Source organism: Perognathus longimembris, chromosome 2 (genome assembly GCF_023159225.1).
Source record: "Perognathus longimembris pacificus isolate PPM17 chromosome 2, ASM2315922v1, whole genome shotgun sequence".
In the NCBI taxonomy this organism is placed as follows: Eukaryota; Metazoa; Chordata; class Mammalia; order Rodentia; family Heteromyidae; genus Perognathus; species Perognathus longimembris.
In genome coordinates this window covers 59,078,589-59,103,466 of record NC_063162.1, presented here as the reverse complement: position 1 = coordinate 59,103,466, position 24,878 = coordinate 59,078,589, and the positions used below count along the sequence as shown (strand labels likewise).

The 24,878-nt window shown below is 50.1% G+C and overlaps 2 protein-coding genes across 2 annotated transcripts; one reads left to right on the top strand and one right to left on the bottom strand.

Moving 5' to 3' along the window:
• The first annotated feature begins 2,991 nt into the window (after positions 1-2,991).
• Rbp3 (retinol binding protein 3) lies at positions 2,992-12,316 on the top strand. The gene is made up of 4 exons (XM_048336003.1): positions 2,992-6,039; positions 8,244-8,434; positions 10,235-10,377; positions 11,994-12,316. Exons 1-4 carry the CDS (start codon positions 2,992-2,994, stop codon positions 12,314-12,316), a joined length of 3,705 nt encoding a protein of 1,234 aa, XP_048191960.1.
• A 4,728-nt stretch (positions 12,317-17,044) lies between these two features.
• Znf488 (zinc finger protein 488) lies at positions 17,045-18,180 on the bottom strand. The gene has a single exon (XM_048336904.1). It carries the CDS (start codon positions 18,178-18,180, stop codon positions 17,212-17,214), a length of 969 nt encoding a protein of 322 aa, XP_048192861.1. The 3' UTR covers positions 17,045-17,211.
• Positions 18,181-24,878: the final 6,698 nt, after the last annotated feature.

The following is a 24,878-nucleotide window of genomic DNA, read 5'->3' as shown; positions in this document are numbered from 1 at the left end:
GGAAGGAAGGAAGGAAGGAAGAAAGGAAGGAAGGAAGGAAGGAAGGAAGGAAGGAAGGAAGGAAGGAAGGAAACAAATATGTGTATATGGCCTTATAACTGAATCATGCAGAATAGGTAACTTGGAGTGGAAGTTCATCTAGCCTACCGCTAAAGAGACTGGGAAGCTGAGAGCTTATTCTGGCATCTGGCAAGGATCTTCTTATTTCATAGTAACATGGTGGAGGTAATCAGGTAATGAGACAGAGCAAATATGCTCCACTTTCTTCTCTCATTGCCTCAAATGCCATCAGGGGACCCCACACTCATGACCTAGATATCTCCCAAAGGCTCACATTTAAATATCATGTAACACATAGCATTAAATTGTGTTCCTAGCTTATGAATTCCAGAGTACACACCCAAGCCACAGTACTAGAGAAGCACTTACTACATCACCAAAAATTACTATGTATTCATTAGAAGGTTGAGTTTAATGTATACATTTGAAATGAGTAAAATCTAACATAACTTGACTGTGCGTAACTATTCTGGGATGGCACTGAAAGACAGATAGGTGGGTAGATAGGTGGATGAGTAGTGTGCCCACAGGAATCTGAATAGATAGCTTTCTTGCAGGTGTGTTTCTGCCTATGACCCTGAAACAGGTAAGAATAATACAGTAGTCACTACTGGTTAGCAAGGAGACTTCTGCCTTCCACTCCTGCCCTCTCACCTACAACCGAGGGGGCCTGGGCCAACTGCAAGTCTTGGCCCAGAGGTGACCCTCCTACCTGCCTTGGGCTGTGCCCGTAGGCAGAACTGCCTCTAAACACCCCACATCCTGGCCCCAGTTACTGCTGCCTCAGGCACCCCAGGAACTTACAACAGACTTTGGTACTTTTCTCACTCTATCACAAACTGTGGGTCATTCACACAGGTGAAAGCCCAACCTCAGCACCAGGAATCCTGTTCTGATCTTTGTTCTAATTCTTCCCCTAAGAAAGTCTATTCCTGGCCATCATTACCCCCAGCCCCTCCTGGTCAGAGCATGCTCTGGGCTACAGCAATGACAGAAAAACACCCTCTGACGACTCAGAGTACACATCCAGAGTTGCATCTCCTTAGGGGGAAGCAGCACAGGAGGCCCCATCTTCCCGGGTGGGGGTGAGGGGCTGAGGCAGTACAGCACATGGCCAGCATCCCACCCCCAGCCTCATCCTGACAATAAATCACGCTCTTTCCCGCTGGCTGCAAATGGTGAAGAGAAGTGACCAGATGTCACTTGGGCATTAAACAAATCCTAATGAGCTAAAAATATGTTTGTTTTAGCTAATTGACCTCTTTGGCCTTCATAAACCACTTGGTAAACATCCTCAGATAATGATTTCCAGGGAGCAGATTGTGCAGAGCAAGCTCCCCTGTCTCCAAGCCCAACATCGCAGCTGTTGCTGAAACACACAGGACGCCACCTGTGCCCAAGCTGCAGAGGCCGCTCTGAGCTACTGCTCCCCACCAGCAGCCGCGAAGCCCAATTCTAACCATGGGGCCTCATCTGCTGCAAGAGAAGCACCCCCACCCAGAGGCTTGCATGAGCAGAGCAGGGGCTCCGAGCATGACTCCAGGGTAGAACATCCCTGGTATTGGTAGCAGGCCCCTTCTAAACAAAACTTGCATCACTTCCTTGAGAAGAATCAGAAGCTGGGAGCTAGAGAGTCTGTGGAGCACATGGATTCACAGTCTGCTGGGGACTGGTGGCTCACGCCTGTAACCCTGGCTACTCAGGAGGCTGAGATTTGAGGATCGTGGTTCCTCCAAGTAAGCTGGGACAGGAAAGTCCATGAAACTCATATCTCCAAGTAACCATCAAAAAGCCAGAAGCAGAGCTGTGGCTGAAGTAGTGGAGCATCGGCCTTGAGTGAAAAAACTAAGGAAAAATGCCCAGGGTCTGAGTCCAAGCTCCAGTACTGGCACCAAATAAAAAGGAAGAGGAGAAGGAGGAGGAGGAGGAAGGAAGGAAGGAGGAGGTGGTGATAGGGGAGGAAGAGGAAGAGGAAAGAAATAAATGTGCTCTGTGCAGATAGGGGCCTAGCCCTGGATTCTGTGCAAGACCTAGTAATGCAGGGTCTCCATTATTTCTGTGACTGCAGGGGTGACCTCATCTAGAGTCACTGGTCACATCTGCAGTATCCTGTGGTGAGATCCAGACATTTTTTCCCGTTGACTGGACAGCTCTGAGGGGCATATCTGGTTCTGAGGCATTAGCAGGACTTAGGAATAAATTTCAGATCCTGAGGTGGATGATGGCCTCAAATCAGCCTCTGTACCATCTGAGCGGGCAGTGGCCACACCAGGTTCTTCCCATGCTCCTCCTGCCCTCCCCCCCGCCATATACCTCACTTAGTCACCGAACTCTTATAAAACAGAGATAATAATGCACCTTACCAATAATTGCTGGATATTGAAAAGAGCTTTATACAAATTTTCTCATTTAACCTCCTCAATATACAAGATTCTTTCCTAGGCTTGCAGAATAGATGAGCACACCCAGACCTCCACTACCGAGGGCCAGAGCCTCATAAGAGGTCATCCAGAAGGGTGAGGAAATGCTATGGATCTGTGGGTTCATCGTATTCCTTTCTCAGTTAATAACATTGCTTTAGGAAGCTCTGGTGTAATGTATCATTGTGTAAAACACAGCAGGGAACTCAAAATAAACATGTTGTTCACATTATTGTATACAGGGAGGCTCAACAAGATGAGCTCCACCAATCCTCCCAATCAAATCACTCTGGCCCCTTCTCTCCAGTCTGCCACAGGATGGTGCACTTGAATTAGACAGGATTAAAGGCTTACGGGAGCTGGAAGCCTCATCTCCGCTCCTGAGTTGAGCCCTAAACCTTCTGTCTGCCCACTGAGAAGGACAAGGAAGGGAGGCAGCTCTCAGAGCTGAGCATAGATCTTCACTCTATAAAGCAAGATTCTGTTCAGGAGCCAGTCTCCTGGGGTCCCAATGATGAAAGAATGGGTCCTCATCTTGTCCATGCTGCTCTGTGGCCTGGCGGGCCCCACACACCTGTTCCAGCCCAGCCTGGTCCTGGATATGGCCAAGGTCCTCCTGGATAACTACTGCTTCCCAGAGAACCTGATGGGGATGCAGGCAGCCATCCAGCAAGCCATGAAGAGTCGGGAGATTCTGGGCATCTCGGATCCTCAGACACTGGCCCACGTGCTGACAGCCGGTGTGCAGAGCTCCCTGAATGACCCACGCCTGGTGATCTCCTATGAACCCAGCACCCTTGAGGCTCCCCGGCAAACCACAGCACTTGGCAACTTCACTCAAGAGCAACTGCTAACATGGCTGCAGGAGAAGATCCACCATGAGGTCCTAGAGGGAAATGTGGGCTACCTGAGGGTGGATGACCTCCCAGGCCAGGAGGTGTTAAGCAAGCTGGGGAATTTCTTAGTGGCCCATGTGTGGAGGCAACTCATGGGCACATCTGCCTTGGTGCTGGATCTGCGACACTGCACTAGCGGCCACGTCTCCGGAATCCCCTATGTCATATCCTACCTGCACCCTGGGAACACGGTCTTGCATGTGGATACCATCTACGATCGCCCTTCCAACACCACCACGGAGATCTGGACCTTGCCCAAGGTCCTGGGGGAAAGATACAGTGCCGAGAAGGATGTGGTGGTCCTAACCAGCGGCCACACTGGAGGTGTGGCTGAGGACATTGCCTACATCCTCAAGCAGATGCGCAGGGCCATTGTGGTGGGGGAGCGGACCGAGGGGGGAGCCTTGGACCTCCAGAAGCTAAGGATAGGTCAGTCTGACTTCTTCCTTACCGTCCCTGTATCCAGATCTCTGGGGCCCCTGGGTGGAGGCAGCCAGACATGGGAGGGCAGTGGGGTGTTACCCTGTGTGGGCACCCCGGCCGAGCAGGCTCTGGAGAAGGCCCTGGCCATCCTCACCCTGCGCCGTGCCCTGCCAGGGGTCATCCAGCGCCTGCAGGAGGCCCTGCAGGACTATTACACTCTAGTGGACCGTGTGCCGGCCCTGCTGCACCATCTGGCCGGCATGGATTACTCTGCGGTAGTCTCTGAGGAGGATCTGGTCACCAAGCTCAATGCCGGCTTGCAGGCTGTGTCTGAAGACCCTCGCCTCCTGGTGCGGGCCATTGGGCCCCGAGAAACTTCTTCAGGGCCAGAGGCTGGAGCAGAAAATCCCCCAACGACAGGCCCTGAAGTGCCCCATGACGAGGCTGCCCGGAGTGCCCTGATCGACTCTGTGTTCCAGGTGTCTGTGTTACCGGGCAATGTGGGCTACCTGCGTTTTGACAAGTTTGCAGACGCCTCCGTGCTCGGGGCGCTGGGTCCCTACGTGCTGCGCCAGGTGTGGGCTCCGCTGCAGGACACAGAGCATCTCATCATGGACCTGCGCCATAACCCTGGGGGCCCCTCCTCAGCTGTGCCTCTGCTGCTGTCTTACTTCCAGGGTCCTGAGGATGGGCCTGTGCGCCTGTTCACCACCTATGACCGCCGGACCAATGTCACACAGGAGCATTTCAGCCACCGGGAGCTCCTGGGCCCTCGCTATGGCAACCAGCGCGGCGTGTACCTGCTCACCAGCCACCGCACCGCCACAGCCGCGGAGGAGTTCGCCTTCCTCATGCAGTCGCTGGGGTGGGCCACCCTGGTGGGGGAGATCACAGCGGGCAGCCTGCTGCACACGTGCATGGTGCCGCTGCTGGAGGCACCTGAAGGAGGCCTAGTACTCATCGTGCCGGTGCTCACCTTCATCGACAACCACGGGGAGGGCTGGCTGGGGGGCGGCGTGGTGCCCGATGCCATTGTGTTGGCTGAGGAGGCCCTGGACAGAGCCCGAGAAGTGTTAGACTTTCACCGCAGCCTCGGAGCCTTGGTGGAGGGCACAGGGCACCTGCTGGAGGCCCATTATGCCCGACCCGAGGTGGTGGGGCAAACCAGCGCCCTGCTTCGGGCTAAACTGGCCCGGGGAGCCTACCGCACGGCAGTGGACTTGGAATCTCTGGCCTCGCAGCTCACGGCTGACCTGCAGGAGGTCTCTGAGGATCATCGCCTGCTTGTGTTCCACAGCCCGGGAGAGCTGGTGGCAGAGGAGGTGGCCCTGCCACCCCCTGCTGTGCCATCTCCCGAGGAGCTCTCCTACCTTATCGAGGCTCTGTTCAAGACCGAGGTGCTCCCAGGCCGGCTTGGCTACCTGCGTTTCGATGCCATGGCTGAGCTGGAGACCGTGAAGGCCATTGGGCCGCAGCTGGTGAAGCTAGTCTGGCAGAAGCTGGTAGACACAGCCGCCCTGGTTGTGGACCTGCGTTACAACCCCGGCAGCTACTCTTCCGCCGTCCCCCTGCTCTGTTCCTACTTCTTTGAGGCAGAGCCCCCTCAGCACCTCTACTCCATCTTTGACAGAGCCACCTCAAGAGTCACGAAGGTGTGGACCATGCCCCAGGCTGCTGGGCAGCGCTACGGACCCCACAAGGACCTCTACATCCTGATGAGCCACACCAGCGGCTCGGCAGCAGAGGCATTTGCTCACACCATGCAGGACCTGCAGAGGGCCACCGTCATCGGGGAGCCCACGGCTGGGGGCGCACTCTCTGTAGGCATCTACCAGGTGGGAAACAGCCCCTTGTATGCCTCAATGCCCACTCAGATGGCTCTCAGTGCCACCACTGGTGAGGCCTGGGATCTGGCTGGTGTGGAGCCTGACATCACGGTACCCATGAGCGAGGCCCTCTCCACAGCCCAGGACATAGTGGCACTGCGTGCCAAGGTGCCCACCGTGCTACAGACAGCTGGGAAGCTGGTGGCTGATAATTATGCATCCCCTGAGCTGGGGGCCAAGATGGCTGCCAAACTGAGCCGTCTGCAGAGTCGCTATGCAAGGGTAACCTCCGAAGGGGCCCTGGCTGAGATGCTGGGAGCCGACTTGCAGATGCTCTCTGGGGACCCACACCTGAAGACAGCCCACATCCCCGAGGACGCCAAGGATCGCATTCCTGGGATTGTGCCCATGCAGGTGAGATGCAAGGGAGGCCAAGCCTCACCCCATCCTGGGAGTGAATTGTGCCTAGTGCAGGACCATAGCCTTCTTCCATGAGATTTGCCAGTCATGTCTTCTTCTTGTCTGTCACCGTGTCCCATCTACTCTCTATGCTTGGGTTCTGAACACCACTGCAGAGCATTTGTGCTCAAGAGAGCCCAGTGTGAACTGGGTTGGAAGGCAAGAGTTTGCAAGGGTTTTCAGCATCAACGTTGGGGAAGAGGGGAGTCAGTAAGTCTCCTGAGGGCCTAAGCCGTGGTTTCCTCCACTGCAAATGTGAGGTTTTGTGTTCACACTCATCCTACTTGCTTCAAGGGTTTGTATGGATCAAAGCAGTGCAGAGGATGCGTCCTGAGCCACTGCCCACCTCCTCCCACACACAGCGTAGAGCATGTGCCCTGAGCCACTGCCCACCTCCTCCCCCACACAGTGCAGAGCATGGGTCCTAAGCCACTGATTCCCTCCTCCCTCCCACAGTGCAGAACATGCTCCCTGAGCTACTGCCCACCTACTCCCTCCCACAGTGCAGAACATGCACCCTGAGCCCAATGCCCACCTCCCCCCCCCACAGTGCCGAGCATGCGCCCTGAGCCCAATGCTCACCCCCCCCCACAGTGCAGAGCATGCACCCTGAGCCACTGCCCACCTCTTCCTCCCCTCACAGTGCAGAGCATGCGCCCTGAGCCCACTGCACACCTCCTCCTTCCCACAGTGCACAGCTCCTTTAAAGTGTGCACAGGCCTCGTCCAGAGGTGAGAATTTCCGAAGAAGGTTGTTATAGTCAAAATAAGGTAGAGTGTTGCTGCTGTGAGTGGGTGAGGGAAACTTCTCTGGACCAATGCCAAGATTCACCAGGGGCCACACACGGTAAGCACTGTCAAAAGCAGCACTGTTGACTGTTGACATCTCTCCATACTGTTTTCTCATGGGTGATGCTGTGTGTGTGTGTGTGTGTGTGTGTGTGTGTGTGTGTGTGTGTGTTCACAGTGAGTGGCAGGGCAGTGTGGCCCTGGCTTCCTTGAAAGGAGACCCAAGAGGAGGCCTTGACAGCTCACAGCTGATCGGGCAGGTGCTCATGAGCAGGAAGCCCTATGGGAGGGTGGAGGAGGCAGGAGACGCATTTCTGATGCTACTTTGCTGAAGATAGCAGGGTGAACTCACCAGGACCCTCACAGGTGTGAGCAACACAACCTGGAGCTGTCCCTCTGCAAGTAAAAGAAATCCAGCAGTACCAGTGGCCAAAGGTCACCCTGGAGACATGGGCCTTATGTGCTCACTTGCAAGGAAGGCTGCTGCAAGGCGGCCCACTGGGAGGATGGACAGTGTGCTGCTGTCAGGGGCTGGGGCAGGGTTTCCATCCATACAGGAGGAGCCTAGGCTGACTTACAGAGCCCCCAATTTCCACATTTCCCGCTTGTTCCTTTCCATCGCAGCCAAGGTCCACAGTTTGGATCTGTCTTCATCCCTTCATGCTGTGTAACCTCAGACAAGTTACTTAATCTCTCCGTGCTTCAGGGTCCTCATGGAAAGAGTAGAATAAGATCACCTATACAAGGTGACTGTGAGTGAGATAATTACAAGCTGCAAAGTGTCTAGCCCAGGGCCTGGCCCCTAGAAAAGGTAACTTTGCCGCCCCTTCCTATCCAGTGTTAGAGAGGAAGATGAGCCTGGGGGAGAGGGGCACTGGTGAGCCAGAGAGGAGACTCTATGTAAAATCTTCAGCTCTGAACACCATGATGTGGGGTGAGCAGATCTGAGCATGCTGGGCAAGGAGACTGCTGATCCCCCAGGCCCACCTCCCACATAGTAATTTATATGATAAGCCATTGGAAAAGTCCCTGGCCCATATCCTCCAGAGATGTTAGTTTCCTACCCATTCCCTTTGGGTTTCTCGGGATATAAAGGGAACCCATAGCCTGGTACCAGTAGCTCATGCCTGTAATCCTAGGTACTCAAAAGGCTGAGATCTGAGGATCATAGTTTGAAGCCAATCCTTACAGGTATAACTCAGGTGATAGAGTTCTAGTCTTGAGTGGAAAAGCTAAGGGGCAGTGCCCAGGCTCTGAGTTCAAGCCAAGTACCAGCACACACACATATAAAAAAAAATGGACCCATGGCTTCCCCTTATGGGTTCTGCGATTGGCCCTCCTGGTGCTGAGCTGTGCCTCTCATTCTCCTAGATCCCCTCCCCAGAAGTCTTTGAAGACCTGATCAAATTCTCTTTCCACACTAACGTGCTGGAGGACAACATTGGCTACCTGAGATTTGACATGTTTGGGGACTGTGAGCTGCTCACCCAGGTCTCAGAGCTGCTGGTGGAGCACATCTGGAAGAAGATTGTGCATACGGATGCCCTGATCATTGACATGAGGTCAGTGGGTCTGAGAAGTGGTTCTGGGCCACATCCAGAAATGTGGGCTGCATTAGGAAAGGAAGAGTACCCTGAGACATAGTCCAAGGAGCTGAGAGGGACTGGGACACCTGCCTACTAGGGCTCTGGACCACAGAGCAGACGTTCAGATCAAATTGGACAGTAGGGCCCCCACACTGATGCTTTGTTTAAGCTCCTCTAATGATCTCAATGTGTATTTCTGGTTCTGGTTACTGCAATCAGATGGGAGGGAAAATATTTAAAATGCTGATACCTGGGTCCCACCCAGGCTCTTATATCAGAAACTCTAGGAGCAGAAATAGTCAGTATGGTTGACAGGCTTCCCATGTTGTTCTGATGACCAATCATGTTTAGGGCAGCCAAACTCTCCATCTGTAGCTGTAGCCAGATTATACAAAATCAACCTATTACAGCCTTCCCTGTGACAACTGCAAGACAAGAGGTGCAGAGATAAATTGAACATAAACCACTTTTTCTGCTAAAAGAACTCCTCTTTGCAGCCCCACATGGTCATTGGGAAGATCTAGCGATGCCCCTTATTTTCCATGAGAACATACATACTATGCAGATCTCTTATCATGGAGCAGCTGCTCAGGCTCCTGCCGGCACCATGTAGAAAAGCCCGCAGGCTCAAGCCTCCTGTGACTCCCAGGTCCATCTTGTATGTGGCCTGGAGAGGGGCAGGCTGTTCCTCTCTGATGGAGACCCTTCCCACCAACCCTGGCTGCAGATGGGAGAGGCACCAGGCTAAGTGGGCTGGGAGCACCCAGACCAGGTGCATGGCTCACAGTCACCACTAGGTGGCGGCAAAATCTCCAAGGTTGGTTCTTTTCCTCTGGAAGGCAAATAATTTCACACTAGATGGTTTAATGAGTGCCCAGAAATATGAATCCTATGATTCTCTGACTATTTTGTACATCAAGCACTTCAGGGAACATTTAAGACACTGTTCTTTTCTGATTAAATACTGAGTACTGGTACTGGGGTTTGAACTCAGGGCTTGGGCTAGCTAGTGAGCTCTACCACCTGAGCCACAGTCCCACTTCAGCTCTTTGGCGATTAATTGGAGATAAGTGTCCCATGGACTTACCTACAGAGGCTGCCTTTGAACCATGATCCTCAGATCTCAACTCCTGTAGTAGCTAGGATTACAAGTGGGAGCCACCAGCACCTGGCTATCACACTTATTTTTAAAGACAAGAAGGCCATCAAGTGCCAGTGGCTCACATCTGTAATCCTAGCCACTCAGGAGGCTGAGATCTGAAGATCATAATTCAAAGCCATTCCAGGTAGGAAGGTCTGTAAGACTCTTTTCTCTAATTTATCACCTGTAATCCAGAGAGTAGAGCTGTGAGTCAAGTGGTAAAGTGCTAGCCTTGAGCACAAAAGCTCAGGGACAATGCCCAGGCCCTTAGTTCAAGACCAGTACACAGACACACACACACACACACACACACACACACACACACACACACACACACACTGTATTAAAATATGTGATCAAAGGAAAGGGTAAAGGGTACATACAGTATTTAGTAGTTTCTTAATGTATTTGACCACAAAGTCTCTTGGTCTTAAGAGACTGACTCTGGGAATCACTCCAGGCCATGCCCCATCTATGAAATTCTGAAGGGGGAGGAAGAGACACTACACTTAGGCTGTCTAGAATTTAAAGTCTACACAAAGCAAGGGTTCTTGCTGTAGAGGGCTACTGCAGAGGGGTACTAAAGCTCCCCTGTGAGCTCCCCTCTACTGTGGGCCCCACTTCCTTTTCCTCAGGTTCAACATCGGCGGCCCTACCTCCTCCATCTCTGCCCTATGCTCCTACTTCTTTGATGAGGGCCCTCCAGTTCTGCTGGACAGGATCTACAGCCGGCCCAACGATTCTGTCACCGAACTCTGGACCCATACTCAGCTCACAGGTATGTGAAGACTTCCCCTTCCAGTTATGCTTCTAGATGTTTCTGAAAAATTGGAGAAAGACAGCTTGAGATTAAGTCAAAGTAACAGTGACCAAAAGAACATAATCTCCTATTCAGAACTATGCATTTGGTATAATGACATTTAGTCTCTGCCCACTGTCTGTGGTACTCATTTTCTGGAGGAGAAAGATGGCAGTTGGCTAGATTGAATATCTTGTTTGGAGTCACTCAGCTCATAAATGAAGGAGCCAACATGAACATTACCCTCTAATGCCGGCATGACCACAAACTCTGGGCACTAAAACCACAGAAATAGAAGCATCTCTCCAGCCAATCACTAAATCCATTAGCTTTCCAGCCTTCCCTTTCCAGCCTTGTCCCAGAGATGTGTCTGGAGAAACAGAGGCAGCCCCCCCCCCACCCCCCTGAGCTTTATAGTCCCAGAATTCTCAAAACCCCTTCCTGGGTGATGACCTCCATCCCTCTCCAGCTCAGCATGCAAACCAATAATTCTCAGATCTGACCACAAGATGGCACTGGAGAGACAACAGGGGTGCACTTCTTACACACTACTTTATGGTAGCTTCTAAGACCCATACTCAACAATATTGCAAAATGTAAGCAAAGATCAGAGCCAGGTGAATCCCACATCCAAGCCAGTATTTGTGGCCAGAAATTGAAATTAACTCATATGAAAGGTGGTAAGATACTGGAACTTTGAGGTCCACTGTGGGAGCCAAGGGCCATCTTATGCTCACCAAACTTGGAAGATATGTTATTGGGGAACAGAAATGGGGACAAGAAAGTAAGCAAAATACTTCATTAATGCTTTTCATTTGGTTACATTCAAAAGAAACATATGTTGAATGTCTTAGGTTAAATAATACACAATCAAACTTAACTTAATTTGCTTTCTTTTCTTTTTTGTGGCTATATTGGGGCTCGAACTCAGAGCCTGAGCACCGTTCTTTAGCTTTCTCACTCAAGGCTAGTGCTCTACCACTTGAGCCACAGGTTTACTTCTAGTTTCTTTGTTGGTAGCTAATTGAAGATAAGCATCTCATGGATTCCAGCTCAGGCTGGATTTTAACAGCAAATCTCAGGCACTGGCACCTGGCTAATCTGTTTTCTTTGTACTTGTGTCATATACTTGAGAACCCTCAAATGGCATTGATGGCTATTAGATTGTGCCACCCTGGAGGGCAGGGCGACTGATGCTAAGTCCTGAATTTTGCCATTCTGAGGGTCCAAATCAAAAGGGGAATTAAAAGGTCAGATCCCAGGGCTCGCATTATTTAAGAAGATGAAATACACGTTGGCTCTTAAGGAAAGTCAATATTTTTCTTCTTCCCTTCCTCTATTGATGAAAGAATCTGCCTGGCTGGGGTCGGGGGGGTGGGGAGAGTGGGAGCTGCCCCTCAGACACTGAAATGCCTGTAATTCTGCACACACTTCCCTTTCCATTTACAGAGAGTTCAGTGAGAACCCAGGGCCCTACATGTGGACGTGGGTACTCGGGGGTTCCACCCCAGCCCCACCCCCTGTGGCTGGCCAGCACAGAGAAGGCCGGCCTCTGGGCGGTGATGACCCTACACTGAAGGGTCTCTGTCTTCCAGGTGAACGCTACGGCTCCAAGAAGAGTGTCATCATTCTGACCAGTGGCATGACGGCTGGAGCAGCGGAAGAGTTTACCTACATCATGAAGAGGCTGGGCCGGGCCCTGGTCATTGGGGAGGTGACCAGTGGGGGCTGCCAGCCACCACAGACCTACCACGTGGATGACACCCACCTGTACATCACCATCCCCACCGCCCGCTCGGTGGGAGCTGCAGATGGCAGCTATTGGGAAGGGGTGGGTGTGACCCCCCATGTGCTCATTCCTGCAGAAGTGGCCCTCTCCAAAGCAAAGGAGACACTCCAGCATGCCCTTCAAGGGTGAGGTCTGTGAGGTACTTGGGGGTGGGTGGGGGGGCTTGTACAGATAGAATCAAGGCTGGCATGTTGCGCTATACCAGAAAATCCCCACTGAAGCCCCAGCAGCCTGCTCAGCTTCAACAAGGCTGAGCATGGAGGGCACCCTTAGGTTTCATCCCCTCACTACTCACTCCTGCCCTGACCCTCCCTGCTTGGACCCACATAGACAGGAACACTCCCCCCCCCCACTTAATCTACCTATGTAGTTATTTGGGGAGGTAAAATCCAGCCCCACCCCCACCCAAGCCATGGCCGTCAGATTTCTACCAACAGCAGCTCTATGGATAGAATGATGGGAAAAGAAAATAACCCCGCTGACATTTTCTAGAAGGTACTTCTATAAAGTGCAAATGAAGCAGGTTACTCATTTTAATAGTATATTCTTAACGGGACAGCAAGAAGCACCTTGGTTTACAATGGAGTCATATTCCTATAAACTCATCTTGACTAAACAATATTGCTAAGTCAAAAATGCATTTAAGCTAGGTGCCAGTGGCCCACGTCTATAATCCTAGCCACTCAGGAGGCTGAGATCTGAGGATCATGATTAAAAGCCAGTCTGGGTAGGAAAGTCTGTGAGTCTCTTATCTCCAATTAACCACCAAAAAGCCAGAAGTGGATCTGTGGCTCAAATGATAGAACACGATCCTTGAGCAAAAAACTTAGGGACAATGCCTAAGCCCTGAGTTCAAGCCCCAGGTCCAATGCATGCAGGCATGTGCACACACACACACACACACACACACACACACACAATGCATTTTACACCTGGATAAACTTACTGTAAAGTTAAAAATTCACAAGTCAAAGCAACATAAGTTGAAGACCATCAGTATGATTTATTTAACCCAGTATGAGCTATATTAATTTATATCCACAGTAGTGTTATTTCACCAATAATCAGTATAGCAATTATGATGAATGGCATGGGTTTTTTTGTTTGTTTTGGCTGGTACCAAGGTTTGAATTAAGGACCTAATGCTTGCTTAGCTTGCTTGCTTGGCTGGTTCTGTACTACTTGAGGCACACCTCTGGATCAGCTTTTAGCTAGTTATTTTGGAGTTGGAGTTTCACAGACTTTTCTGCTCAGCTGGCCTCACAACTCAGTCCTCTAGATCTCTCTCTTGAGTAGCTAGGATTGCAGGCATGGACCTAAACTAGCACCCGGTCGAATACCATGTTTTTGTACCAAGTCTTTGGAAAGGGCTGTGAAGTTCCGATGACAGGATAGATCCGCACATTTCCAGTGTTTGGGGGCTACCTGCAGCTGGGGCTCCTGAGGGCCCAGAGGCTTCCAGTCTTTGTGCATTCTGTCCCTGCTAAGCCTCTGTCTACACTGACCTGTGGCTGTCTCTCTCCTGCCATGCTGTGTAGCCCTCGGGGGCAGCACTGCTCTGCTCGTCCTAGCCTCATCCTGCCTGACAGCGGCAGGACCCCTGGCACTGAGTTTAGATACATTGTGACACAAAAATTTCTATATGCATAGGAAGAAAGTCTCAGCAGGCCCAGGGAGGGACCAAGGGAGTCCAGAGGTGACATGGGGAAGCAAGGCCCCTAGCTGGTGCTCTGGGATTCAGAGAGCCCTGTTGTGCTAGAGATCAAGAACTCAAAAACAACGACCTCTGGCCTCCACAGACCTGATGGAGGGGAGGCTGGTCATGTAAAGGGGGCATCCAGGAGCCCAGGGCCCCCAACGGCAGTGATGTTCATTCACCAGTGTTGTGTGATGTTGGCATGTGCCAAGGTCATGCAGGAGCTGCCAGCCCTGTTGGATCTGCAAAGCTCCCCAAAGACAACTCCTGCTGGGTTAGGGAGCAACCCTGACCTCACCAGCCTACAGGGCGTGAGCGATGTAGTCCAGGGGGTGTCGAGCGGGTTTCTGTAGGGCAACCCTTGAGCTGACCCTACTCAAACTCTGTCTGATCCAGGGTAAAATCTCAGCAAAGTCCCTTGGTTTTTCTGCTATATTCAAATAAGGTCAAGTAGAATCCTCCTAAAATTTGGGATGTGTACAATGTGACCTTACATTTTAAGACCTTTTCATCTTCAGGTAAATGTGTGGCTACTTTCCAATACTTGCATCCTTAAGTTGAAGGACTTCTCTCTCTTCCTTCATTTCTCCATAGATAGACAGATAGAAGATACAAGGTAGCAATAGGTAGATGATAAATAGATACACAGGTGGCTAGATGATAGATAGACAGAAAATAGATAGTGAGAGACTGTTGAGAGCTAGATAATAGATACATAGATGAACACATAGATACAAAAGATAGGTAGATGGATAGATGTATACATAGATACCTCTCCAAAGATCACATGCATTTTCATCATGGTCCCTTCGAAGTGACAAAATTCTGGATATTGATTTTACCTTTGTAAATACTTTGCTGTTTTCTAGCCTTTCCTAATGATCACATGTCATCACTTGCAAGCCCATTACTCCCAAAGATTAAATAAATGAGATCACAGAGCACCTAATCCTTTGTCACCATCACTGGCCAGTGTTGCCTTTGTTCTTTTCCTAGATTTTCTTTTTGTGTCACTGGATTTCTTTGGCTCACATTGCCATAGACTTCTAGGGGGCTGATTGGGTTTAATGCATGGTGCTAGGGTTGTAAGCATTGACGAATGGCATAGGTCCTGGGGATCTTCCACAGGGAAAGGGACAGAAAGACAGAGTGTTTGTATTTCTCTGTCTTCTGAGCCTTAGCCTGTTTGGAGACTGCTGAGGAGCAGCAAGTTCAGCCACCTGCTCCAGGCCACTCACTCAGCACAGTGAACAATTGTCTTTCTTTAGACCACTCAGTATTTGCCCATCTACACACACACACACTCACACACACACACACACACACACACACACACACACACACACACACACTTGCAAGCATGCTCCATGAATTTGCAGAATATTTCTCCCGCTCTGTGCCTGTGGGGAAACAGCCACTAAGCAACAATAAAGTAGTTAGGATCCCAGGTTCCAAAGTCAGCCTGTCTGGGAGGGAAGACCAGCCCAGCCACAATACTGGTCTGTGCAATACTGAGTGACTTACTTTACCTCTCTGAGTCTCTGTTTTCTCATCTGTTAAATGGGAGAGATGAAGCTACATTTGAGCCAAGAACCTCTGGCTTACTCCTATAATCCTAGCTACTCAGGAGTCTGAGATCTGAGGACCACAGTTTAAAGACAGCCCAGGCAAAAATGTACAGGAGACTCTTATCTCTAACTAACCACCAAAAAGCTGGAAGGAGAGCAGTGGCTCAAGTGGTAGTGTCAGCCTTGAGCAAAAAAGCTAAGAACTCAGGCCCTGAATTCAAGCCCTAGTACTGGAATACACAATACACACACGTGCACAAATTACATTTGAGGCTTTGAAAATTATGAGTTGATCTAGGATCCAGCCAACATTAGTTGACATTGTTCCCCTCGCTGAAGCTGGACAGCCCAGAAGCCAGCTCCCTGACAGTGGCATGCAAGCATACAGGCTTGTCTTTGTTAGTCCCCAAGGTGCCCACATAGTTGGAATGGAATGAAAGGAAAGCTATGCAGCCCAAACACTCCTGGACAGGGAGGAGCTACCTTCAAGTCCCTCCAGCTGCGACCCTCCCACTTCCGAAGGGACTTAGCTGCCACGTGGCCTAAGGCCCAGAGCGGCCTGGACTGAAAATAGCCTAATCCATTCAGCTTAGGCCAGAAACGGATTGGACGCCAGCGGCCTTCTGCCTGCAGCCCCAGGAAAACCCAGAATGCAGAGGAAGGAAACGCCAGATGCAAAACTCTTCTCCCTCCTTCTCCTGTTGCCTGAGCAGGCCCCCATTCCTATTCAACTGGTTTCTGAAAATTCTCTTAGGGCCACAACACAAGCTTAGCAAAAAATGACTTATGTTTTTAAACAAAAGGCTCACTTCAGAGATGGATATTACCTATGTTATATGATTTTTATACCTAACACAAATGAAAAGAGAATGTAAAACCTGTGTCTACAGAGGAGACAGGGGATCATTCCTGCAATCCTAGCTACTCAGAAAGCTGAAACCTGTGGGTCACAGATTATAGTCCAGCCAGAGAAGAATAATCCATGAGACTCTTATCTCCAGTTAACCAGAAAAAAGCCAGAAGTAGAGGTTTAACTCAAGTGGTAGAGTGTCAGTCTTGAGTGAAAAGGTTAAGAGAGAGAATACCCAAGCCTTGAGTTCAAGTCCCAGTATCAACATTAGGAAAAATAAAGAAATGAAAATAAGAACAAATTAAATCAAAGACATAAACATCACCATACCATTTTACAAAAGAGACAAAAGTGAGGTACATTATGCAGAAGGAACATGTCCAAGGTCACAGCTCACAGATGTAAGAGGTCAGATTAAAGCAGGCAAAGCCAAAAATGTGTGTACCAGAGGAAGGTGCCAAGAGCAGCTCTCTCTCCTGTGCTCCTTGGGTCTCAAGAGCCTCCATAAGCAAAATACACCCTTTTAGCTGGGCCCCAGTGGCTTAGGCCTGTAATTCTAGTGAGCCTGGAGGCTGAGATCAGAGGATCAATGTTCAAAACCAGCCTAGATAGGAAAGTTTGTGAGACTCTTATCTCCAAGTAACCACCAAAAAGCCTGAAATGAAGCTGTAGCTCAAATTGTAGTGTTAATTTTAAGCAAAAGCTCAGGGACAGCACCCAGGCCCTGAGTTCAAACACCAGGGAAAATAAAAATGCACCCTTTCAATCCATGGCTTCACTTCCTGCAAAACACATCACATGGATTGCCTTGTCTCATTCAGATGGTGATCAAAATGCTCCTCTGGAGACAGTCCAGCCCATCTTTGGCCACATCTTCCTTGCCGTTGGACACTGGACCCCAGGCCACCTGCTAGCTGTGAGAAGTCATGTGCCTTGAGAGATGGTGGCGCTCCCGGAAGTACTCATGGCAGACTTGGCAAATGAGGGCCTCTTTGCTGCGCTTCCTAGGAAGTGTGTCAGCCTCTGTGTGCTCCCTTTTGTGGTGAGATCGCATGTGGAAGACAAGGTCAGCTGTCAGGCGAAAGGCAAGGCTGCACTTGACACACCAATTCTGGGTGGACAAGCCAGGGGAAGAGAGTGGAGATGGCAAGAGGGCCCTTGAGAGCGTGGTGGTGGGTGCTAAGGGCGTGGGTACTCGGACCTGGGTGTGTTCCAGCCATAGCATGGGGGTCCCTTGGAAAGTGCCACAGAGCAGAGAGTTCCGTGACAGCATTCCCAAATTCCAGACATCACCCAGGAGCCTGCAAGTGGATAGCCCGCCCCAGCAAGGGATGTCCGAAGCTGTGAGGAGTCCTGAGAGTGCCCCTAAGGAATCTCCAGGTGCTCCTCCTGGGATGACAGGAAAGCACCCCCATCTCTCTGTTGGGCTCTTGGTAGGTTTGCTGAAGGCACTCCTCTGCTCACCTCTGGTGGTTCTAGGCCCTACAGAGCAGACTGTGCTGCCGCTCACCAGGGCCCTAGGGATGTCCAGGGCCTGCTGCTGGGGTTCAGGTTGATCTGGTTGGTCTCTGTGGTCTCCTACCCACACCTGGCAATCCCCCAGCTGCACCTGGAGCTGTGGAAGCTTCATGAAGGCACTCTGCCTTGGGTCCATGTGCACCTTCCTGGCCAGTGGTAGCTTGCCTGCTATGGCTTTGCTAGGTACTGGTGACTCAGTGTGGGCCACATCTTGGCCACCCAGGCCTGGGACAGCCTCAGAGTCCAGGTGGATGGCTTTTTCCAGCAGTTCCAGCTTGCAGCCCTGGCTCTGCTCAGGCTCACTAAGTTGCTGCCTGACCCCCAACAAAGGGCTCAGAGGAGCCCCCTCCCCAGCAGCCATGGCGAGCAGCAGGGCCTGGAGGGTTGAGCAGGGCCTTGTGGGCTTAGCAGGGCAAATGCTTCAGTAGCCATCCATCTTCAGGGCAAGCCTGGCCCCCTGAGAGTCGCCCTGAGATTGGAGATTGTCCAGGGATGGAGGGCCCAGACACTCTTGGCCACAGGGCTCTGCAGAGAGAAGCATTGGGACAGTCACTCAGTACACCACTAATGCCAACATCAGATAAGTCAGTCACCTGATTCTTGGTCTCCTTTCCTGACTGAAATAAGGATAGAGTCATACTGCCTCCAAGGGGGAGTGCGGGGAGGAGAAGAGCAAATAGGTCATTTGGACAGCAACTAAGGGAGGTGGGGACCAAGATGTCTACTGGAAAGAGCCCCAGAGTAGCAGCCCCACCACCCAGAAGATTCATGGCCAATACAGGGAAGAGCAGAGACAACTGGCAGAAATGCTTACTGGGAATCAATCAGAGCAGGGCTAGAATTAAAGGTGCTGGACAGGCAGGAAAGTAAAGTTTCTGTTCCCAGAGCAGAAAACTCCTGGGGTTTGGGCTCATCTACCAACAAGCAAACCCTGCAGTGAGAAGCCCCATGCCATCGGCTCCTGCTCCAAACTCTGCTCCATGAGGCCCTGGCTCAGCATCCACACCCAGAGGCGCACACAGCCTGGAGAGATCACAGCACTGGAGGCCTCAGTCCTCGTTCCTCACTCCATCCCACTTGATCCCGCTCGTTCTGTCTCCTAGGCTAGCAGCTCCTTACCCCACAGTGCACATGCTTCTGCTTGCTTTCTTCTGTTTTCTCTTCCAGAGCTGGGGCAGGGTGGGGTGGGGGCACAAATACTGGCATTTGAACTCAGGGCCTTGTGCTTTCACTCAGCTTTTTCACTCAAGGGCAATGCTCTTGACCCATAACTCCACTTCAGGCTTTTTTTTGCTGGTTAATTAAACATAGTTAATTAAACAGGCTTTCCAACAAGGGCTTTGAACTGTGATCCTCAGATCTCAGTCTCTTGAGTAGCTAGGATTATAAGCATGAACCACTGGTACCTGGCCCAAGGAAGGGCAGATCATAGTGCTTTCTGACAAGAGAAAACATCTGATGGTTTGGTTTTGTTTTATATCCCCCAGCATCCTTCCTAAGCAAGCCCAATTTCCATTTGGGAAATTACCTATACATTCCTGCGGCAGGGACTTTACCATGCCACTCTGACTTTTCACAGCTCATTTTTCCACTGGTCCTTCCAATCCTGGGGTCCACCTTCATCCCACCCCCCACAGCATAACCTAATTAATTCCTTCCCAGTGGAGTTGCCCAGAGCCTGTCTTTGTTGCTTGCATCTAAAGAATCCTGATTGCCCTGGATGTGTCAGCTCCACCCAGCTCAGAGGACTTATGCCTCCGGGACTTTCATATGGAAGGAATGACTACAACGCACACACGCACGCATGCACACGCGCGCACACACACACACACACACACACACACACACACACACGAAGGCTGCTGCTACCTAGAGGTACCTGTATCTCCCACCACCCTTGCACCTATCAGCATCTGGGCAACAGTTGCCTTATTAAAGAGCACATGGCTCCCAGCCACCAGCTTGACTTCTATGACATTTCTAATGTGTTTGAAGCCTGCTTCAGGTCAGCTTTTTTTTTTTCCTTGCTGGTTAGCATCCTGGGTTTTGCTGCCTGATGCTCCAACCTGCTAGACTGGTTCAGACACCCAGAGCCAGGAGCATGTGCAAGCACAAATGGCTAGGAAGGTTGAGAGTTGGAGGAACTACACCTAGGCTAGGCAGGGCAGGTCTGGGCTGTGCATGGTCTCCATCCTGCACTGGGCTATCCCTGCCTTGCCCAGCCCACATCACCCACCCTTGGATTCTGAAACTAGGACATCAGTCCTCTAGCACCCCCTTCAGTGGGTGATCAGTACTGCAGAACCAGGGTCCACCCCGCAGTTCAGAATTTTCATCATTGGAAAAATATTTCCCCAGACCCAGGGTTATTGTAAAAATGAGTGACTGAGTTCCTGACTCCCAGGACCTCCTGGGGCTGGTTATGCAGCCTCTGGGTAGCTCTGTCTTCTCGCTGTCTCCTACCACCATCGCACTATGAAGGAAGCACTTAGCACCCACGTCCAGCCCCTTTCACTAGAGGACCCCAGGGAAATAAAACAAAAATTAGCCTTTTGTGTGTCCACCAGAACTGGGGCTATCGCTTAACTTTTTCTGCTCAAGGCTGGTGGTTTACCACAGCTCTACCACAGCTCCATGCTCAGTGTTTTGGTGGTTAACTAGAGTTAAGTGTCAGTCAGACTTTTCTGCTCAAGCTGGCATTGAACCATGGTTTTTAGATCTCCGCCTCATAAGTAGCTAGGATTACAGGTATAGGCCACCAATGCCTGGTAAAATGAGCTTTTGGAAGAAAAAAACAATTTTTTAAAAAAGAAGCTGCCCAACCAGTAGAAAAAGGAGACTTCAACCTGTCCCAAATAGCTCCTGTGTTTAAAAACAACAACAATAACAAAATGCCAGCCCAAGCCAGGCACCAGTGCTCAGCTCTGTTATCCTAGCTATTCACAAGGCTGAGATTTGAGGACCATAGTTCGAAGATAGCTCAGGCAGGAAAAGTCTGTGAAATTCTTATTTTCTATTAACCAGCAAAAGTCAGAAGTGGAGTTGGGGCTCAAATGGTAGAACACTAGCCTTGAGCACAAAAAATGAGGGCTAGTGCTCAGGCCCTGAGTTTAAGCCACAGGATTGGCAAACACACACACACACACACACACACAAGTGAACATACAGACATATACATACACTTACGTGCACACTCATACATTCACTCACAGATATATATATAACACACGTGTACACACAGATGTGGACACACATGTACATGGACATATGTACTCTGACATGCATGTACACTCAAACATGTACACACATACTCACACAAATGCTCTCTCTCACTCTTTCTCTGACTACACACAGCCCACTAGAGAATGAGAAGGTCCATAGTACATCAATTCCAGGGTGCAAAGAAACTCCCCTACTGCACTTAGTGGCCCTCTGCAGGTCCCCATCGAGCTGCCATCACAGTTAATACAACGTGGACATGGATCCAACATGGACATCGAGTCCCTGACACAAAACTATTCAGGGAACACTGAAAAGAAGGTGCAACCCTCTTGTCTCAGACCTGAGATGGGAACACATGGTTGTACAGTAAGACTGATGAGCGTGCATCAAAATATTTTATGGTGGAAACATAAAAGCCACTTGTTATCAACTGTGTGTCTACACACTAGAGGCTTAGTACACTTGATTTCACTGAGTTTTCACAACCACCACAAGAAGAAAATTGTATCTCAACCCAACCTGCCACCCACCATCTGGCTAACTCAGCACAGTGTTCTAGCTTCTGGGACTACTGTGGATCTGCACGCTGCCCACCGGTGTGTTGAGTTTCCTTTCCAACTTCATTCTCTATCAATGCCAGCATCCAGTCTTAGGGGAAAAGAAAGCAAGGAGAAGAAAGAAAATAAAATGAATGCAAAATAAATACAGAGAAGGAAAAGAAAAAGGAGAAGGCAAGGGCCAAATGATAATAGGGACAAGACAGGAAGATTATAAAATGTCTGGGGGCCTCCACTGCCACCTGAAGGCCCCAAAGGCCACCTCTGCTTCATGAATCAGCAATGGCATGGAGCAGACTACTCAAGTAAGTGCATTTCCTCCTAGGATTAAGGTTCAAAGCCAGCTGGGGCAGGCAAATCTGAGACACTATTGTCTCCAATAAACCAGCCAAAGACCAGAAGTGGAGGTATAGCTCAAGTGGTAGAGCACCAGCCTTATGAAAAAGCCAAGTGAGAACATGAGGTCCTGAGTTCCATAGGAGTTTGGGCGTGCACGCACACGCACACGTGCGTGCACATACACGTTCTTCTAAGCTCCATCTGTGGCTCATCCCTCACCCTATCCAGTCCATCTAGTAGACAGATGGAAACCATCAAAATGGAAAATGATGTGAGCTGCTGTGGCTTTTCCCCAAGGAACCTCTTTCCCTGTTTGGTTTGCAGTTCAAGCTCTTCCTTTTACCCCAAGATCCCTGCTCTGGTCTAGGTCAGATTTCGGGTCTCACTCACCTCCCAATGTCATTCACATCTCTCTTGACCCCCAGCACCTCTCAGTTAGCACCCTCAAAGGCAGAACCTCATCTCCCAGTTATTCCATGTCTAGGCCAGAGTCATCAGATTCAAGATGCTGACCATGCCTACAGTGCTCAGAGATGCCTGGCTCCTCCTCTCCCATGGGGACTGGAGACCTGCCACTGCTCTGTGCATCTACAGGTTGTTCTCTGTCCAGTTGTTCTGCAGCAGAGTAGAGTTGCCCCTAACTCTCTTGCTTCACAGACACCAGTTGCCCCAGTCCGCAATGGATCTATGCGGTCTTTCTTCTCCTCACTCCAAACTTACTAAGAAAAGACCTGTTGTCCTTGGCTGTTCTCAATAGCCTCAGTTCATGCCAGGCTCTCTACCCTGATTCTTCTAGCATGCTTATCATCACTTCATCATTGTGTGTATCCCAAGAAGGAGCTCCTCTTCTTCTTCTTTGTCTTTTCTCTCTAGCCTCAGCAAGGCATCCTTTTGAATTGCAGAGACATCGCTCCAAAGCACCCTGGGTGTTGCTAAATGAACTAGCCTGACTCATTTCCAAAGTAGCCACTGACAGAGCATTCCTATCACTGAAACATTTGACACTTTCTGACACTGAACTGTCCAGGGCTGTAAGGTGGGTAGCAGCATAGCAGACTTTCTTGCCATAAGAGAGATGTTTTCTAATGTCCCCAACTCTCCCCAGCCATACCAGGATGCTCCCACTGACCAGCATAACATGAACCACATGATGAGAGATTAAAAGTCCAGGTTGTAATGAGCACATATTTATTACCCACGCTTAGGCTTAACTGAAGATTGACCATGACCATGCCTGAGACACTCTGGTTACATCCTTCTATGATACCTGGCTGTCTTTGCTCTGGGCATAGAGCTCTCCCTCTACAGAGGTCAAATGTATGAGCTCAAGGGACAGGAAAGATCATGACTCCTGGCTCATTCCTGTTTTTAGGTCTATATAAAGGAACACTTGGATGTCTATATCACTGGATTCGTTACATTAATATATCTAAAGATAGATTTGATTAAATTAGGTTGAATACTTTAATATATCTAAAGTGCCAAGAAGCCTGGCTTAATCTTCCCCCCCACACACACCCCTCAGTCATGAGACTTGAATTCTGGGCCTGGATGCTGTCCCTGAGCTCTTCAGCTCAAGGCTAGTGCTCTACCATTTTGAGCCACAGTGTCACTCCTGGTTTTCTGATGGTTAATGGAAGATAAGAGTGGCCAAGGCTGGCTTTGAACCAATTCTCAGATCTCAGCCTCCTGAGTAGCCTGGATTATAGGCGTGAGCCACCAGTGCCTGGCTTTCTGGCTTAATCTTCATGAAGGTAAGTGATCACATTTAACACAAAGGGATATAGTTCTTTCATGGCCACCTCCCTACTATTTGTGGCTCTCAGAAATCAGTTGGCAACAGTATTTTTAGAATGACAAAATGCCAGGCCCCAATGGCCACTCCTGTAATCCTAACTACCCAGGAAGCTGAGATCTGAAGGTTGAGGTTGAAGCTAGCCCCAGAAGTAAAGTCTGTGAGCCTCTTGCCTCCAATTAAATTCTCTCTCTCTCTCTCTCTCTCTCTCTCTCAGTGAAGTTATGTTTCAAGTGGTAGAGCAGTAGACATTAGCAAAAAAAAAAAAAGAGGTCAGAGACAGTACCCAGACTCAGAATTCAAGCCCCAGGACCAGAAAAATAAAATAAAACAAGACAAAATAGCCTGGCATTTTCCTCCTACTTTTCCACAAATAAGCAATAGAATACAAATGAAACCATGGAAGACCCATTTTCCTGAGATGTCTGAAGGCATTCTCCACCTCACACCACTGGGAAATCTCCAGGTGCTCTGAGCTGCAGCTCAGAAACCAGGTCTGGATTAACCTCCTCTATGTAGTGACCAGAAGTCCTGCGTTTGCTTAAGAGGAAAAGTTTGGAGGCTGTCCAGTGGTACCATGTCCTACCCACCCACCATAGCTCCCCATCTAGCTATGGCTGTACCCCTCAAATAGCAAGGCTTTGCTTGCAAAACCAAGTGCAAGGTTCTCAGAACTCTTCCAGATCCATCACAAAGCTAGGCTTCGTTTTAACAGTACTTGGCCAGCTGGATCCACCAAAGGGGAGATTTGATTTCTTAGTCCCCTCAGCTGCAGAAACAGGAACAAGGGAATCAGAGGGTAAAACCAGTGCATCCCAGAGGCCCTGAAGAGGTGGGGATGCAGCGTCAGCTTTGGCAGTGATGGCCCAGACACTGCAACGGGAAGCAGCATTCCAACAGATGCCATTGCCTAACCAACAGGCCGTGCCATCTGGAGCTGGGGCTGCAGCATCATGGCTAGTTGTATAGCGGGCCTGAATTAACCGCAGGCTCCAGGGGACTTGGGTGATAGCTGCAGCCCAGTTGCTCAGTAGCTGTATGCCCTTGGAAAACCACTTTGGGCCTCCTGGTAAGTAAAATGGAGTTGGCAATTTTCATTTCAGGGCATTTGGGATTGGATTAAACAGTGTTCTGTGTATTAAGAAT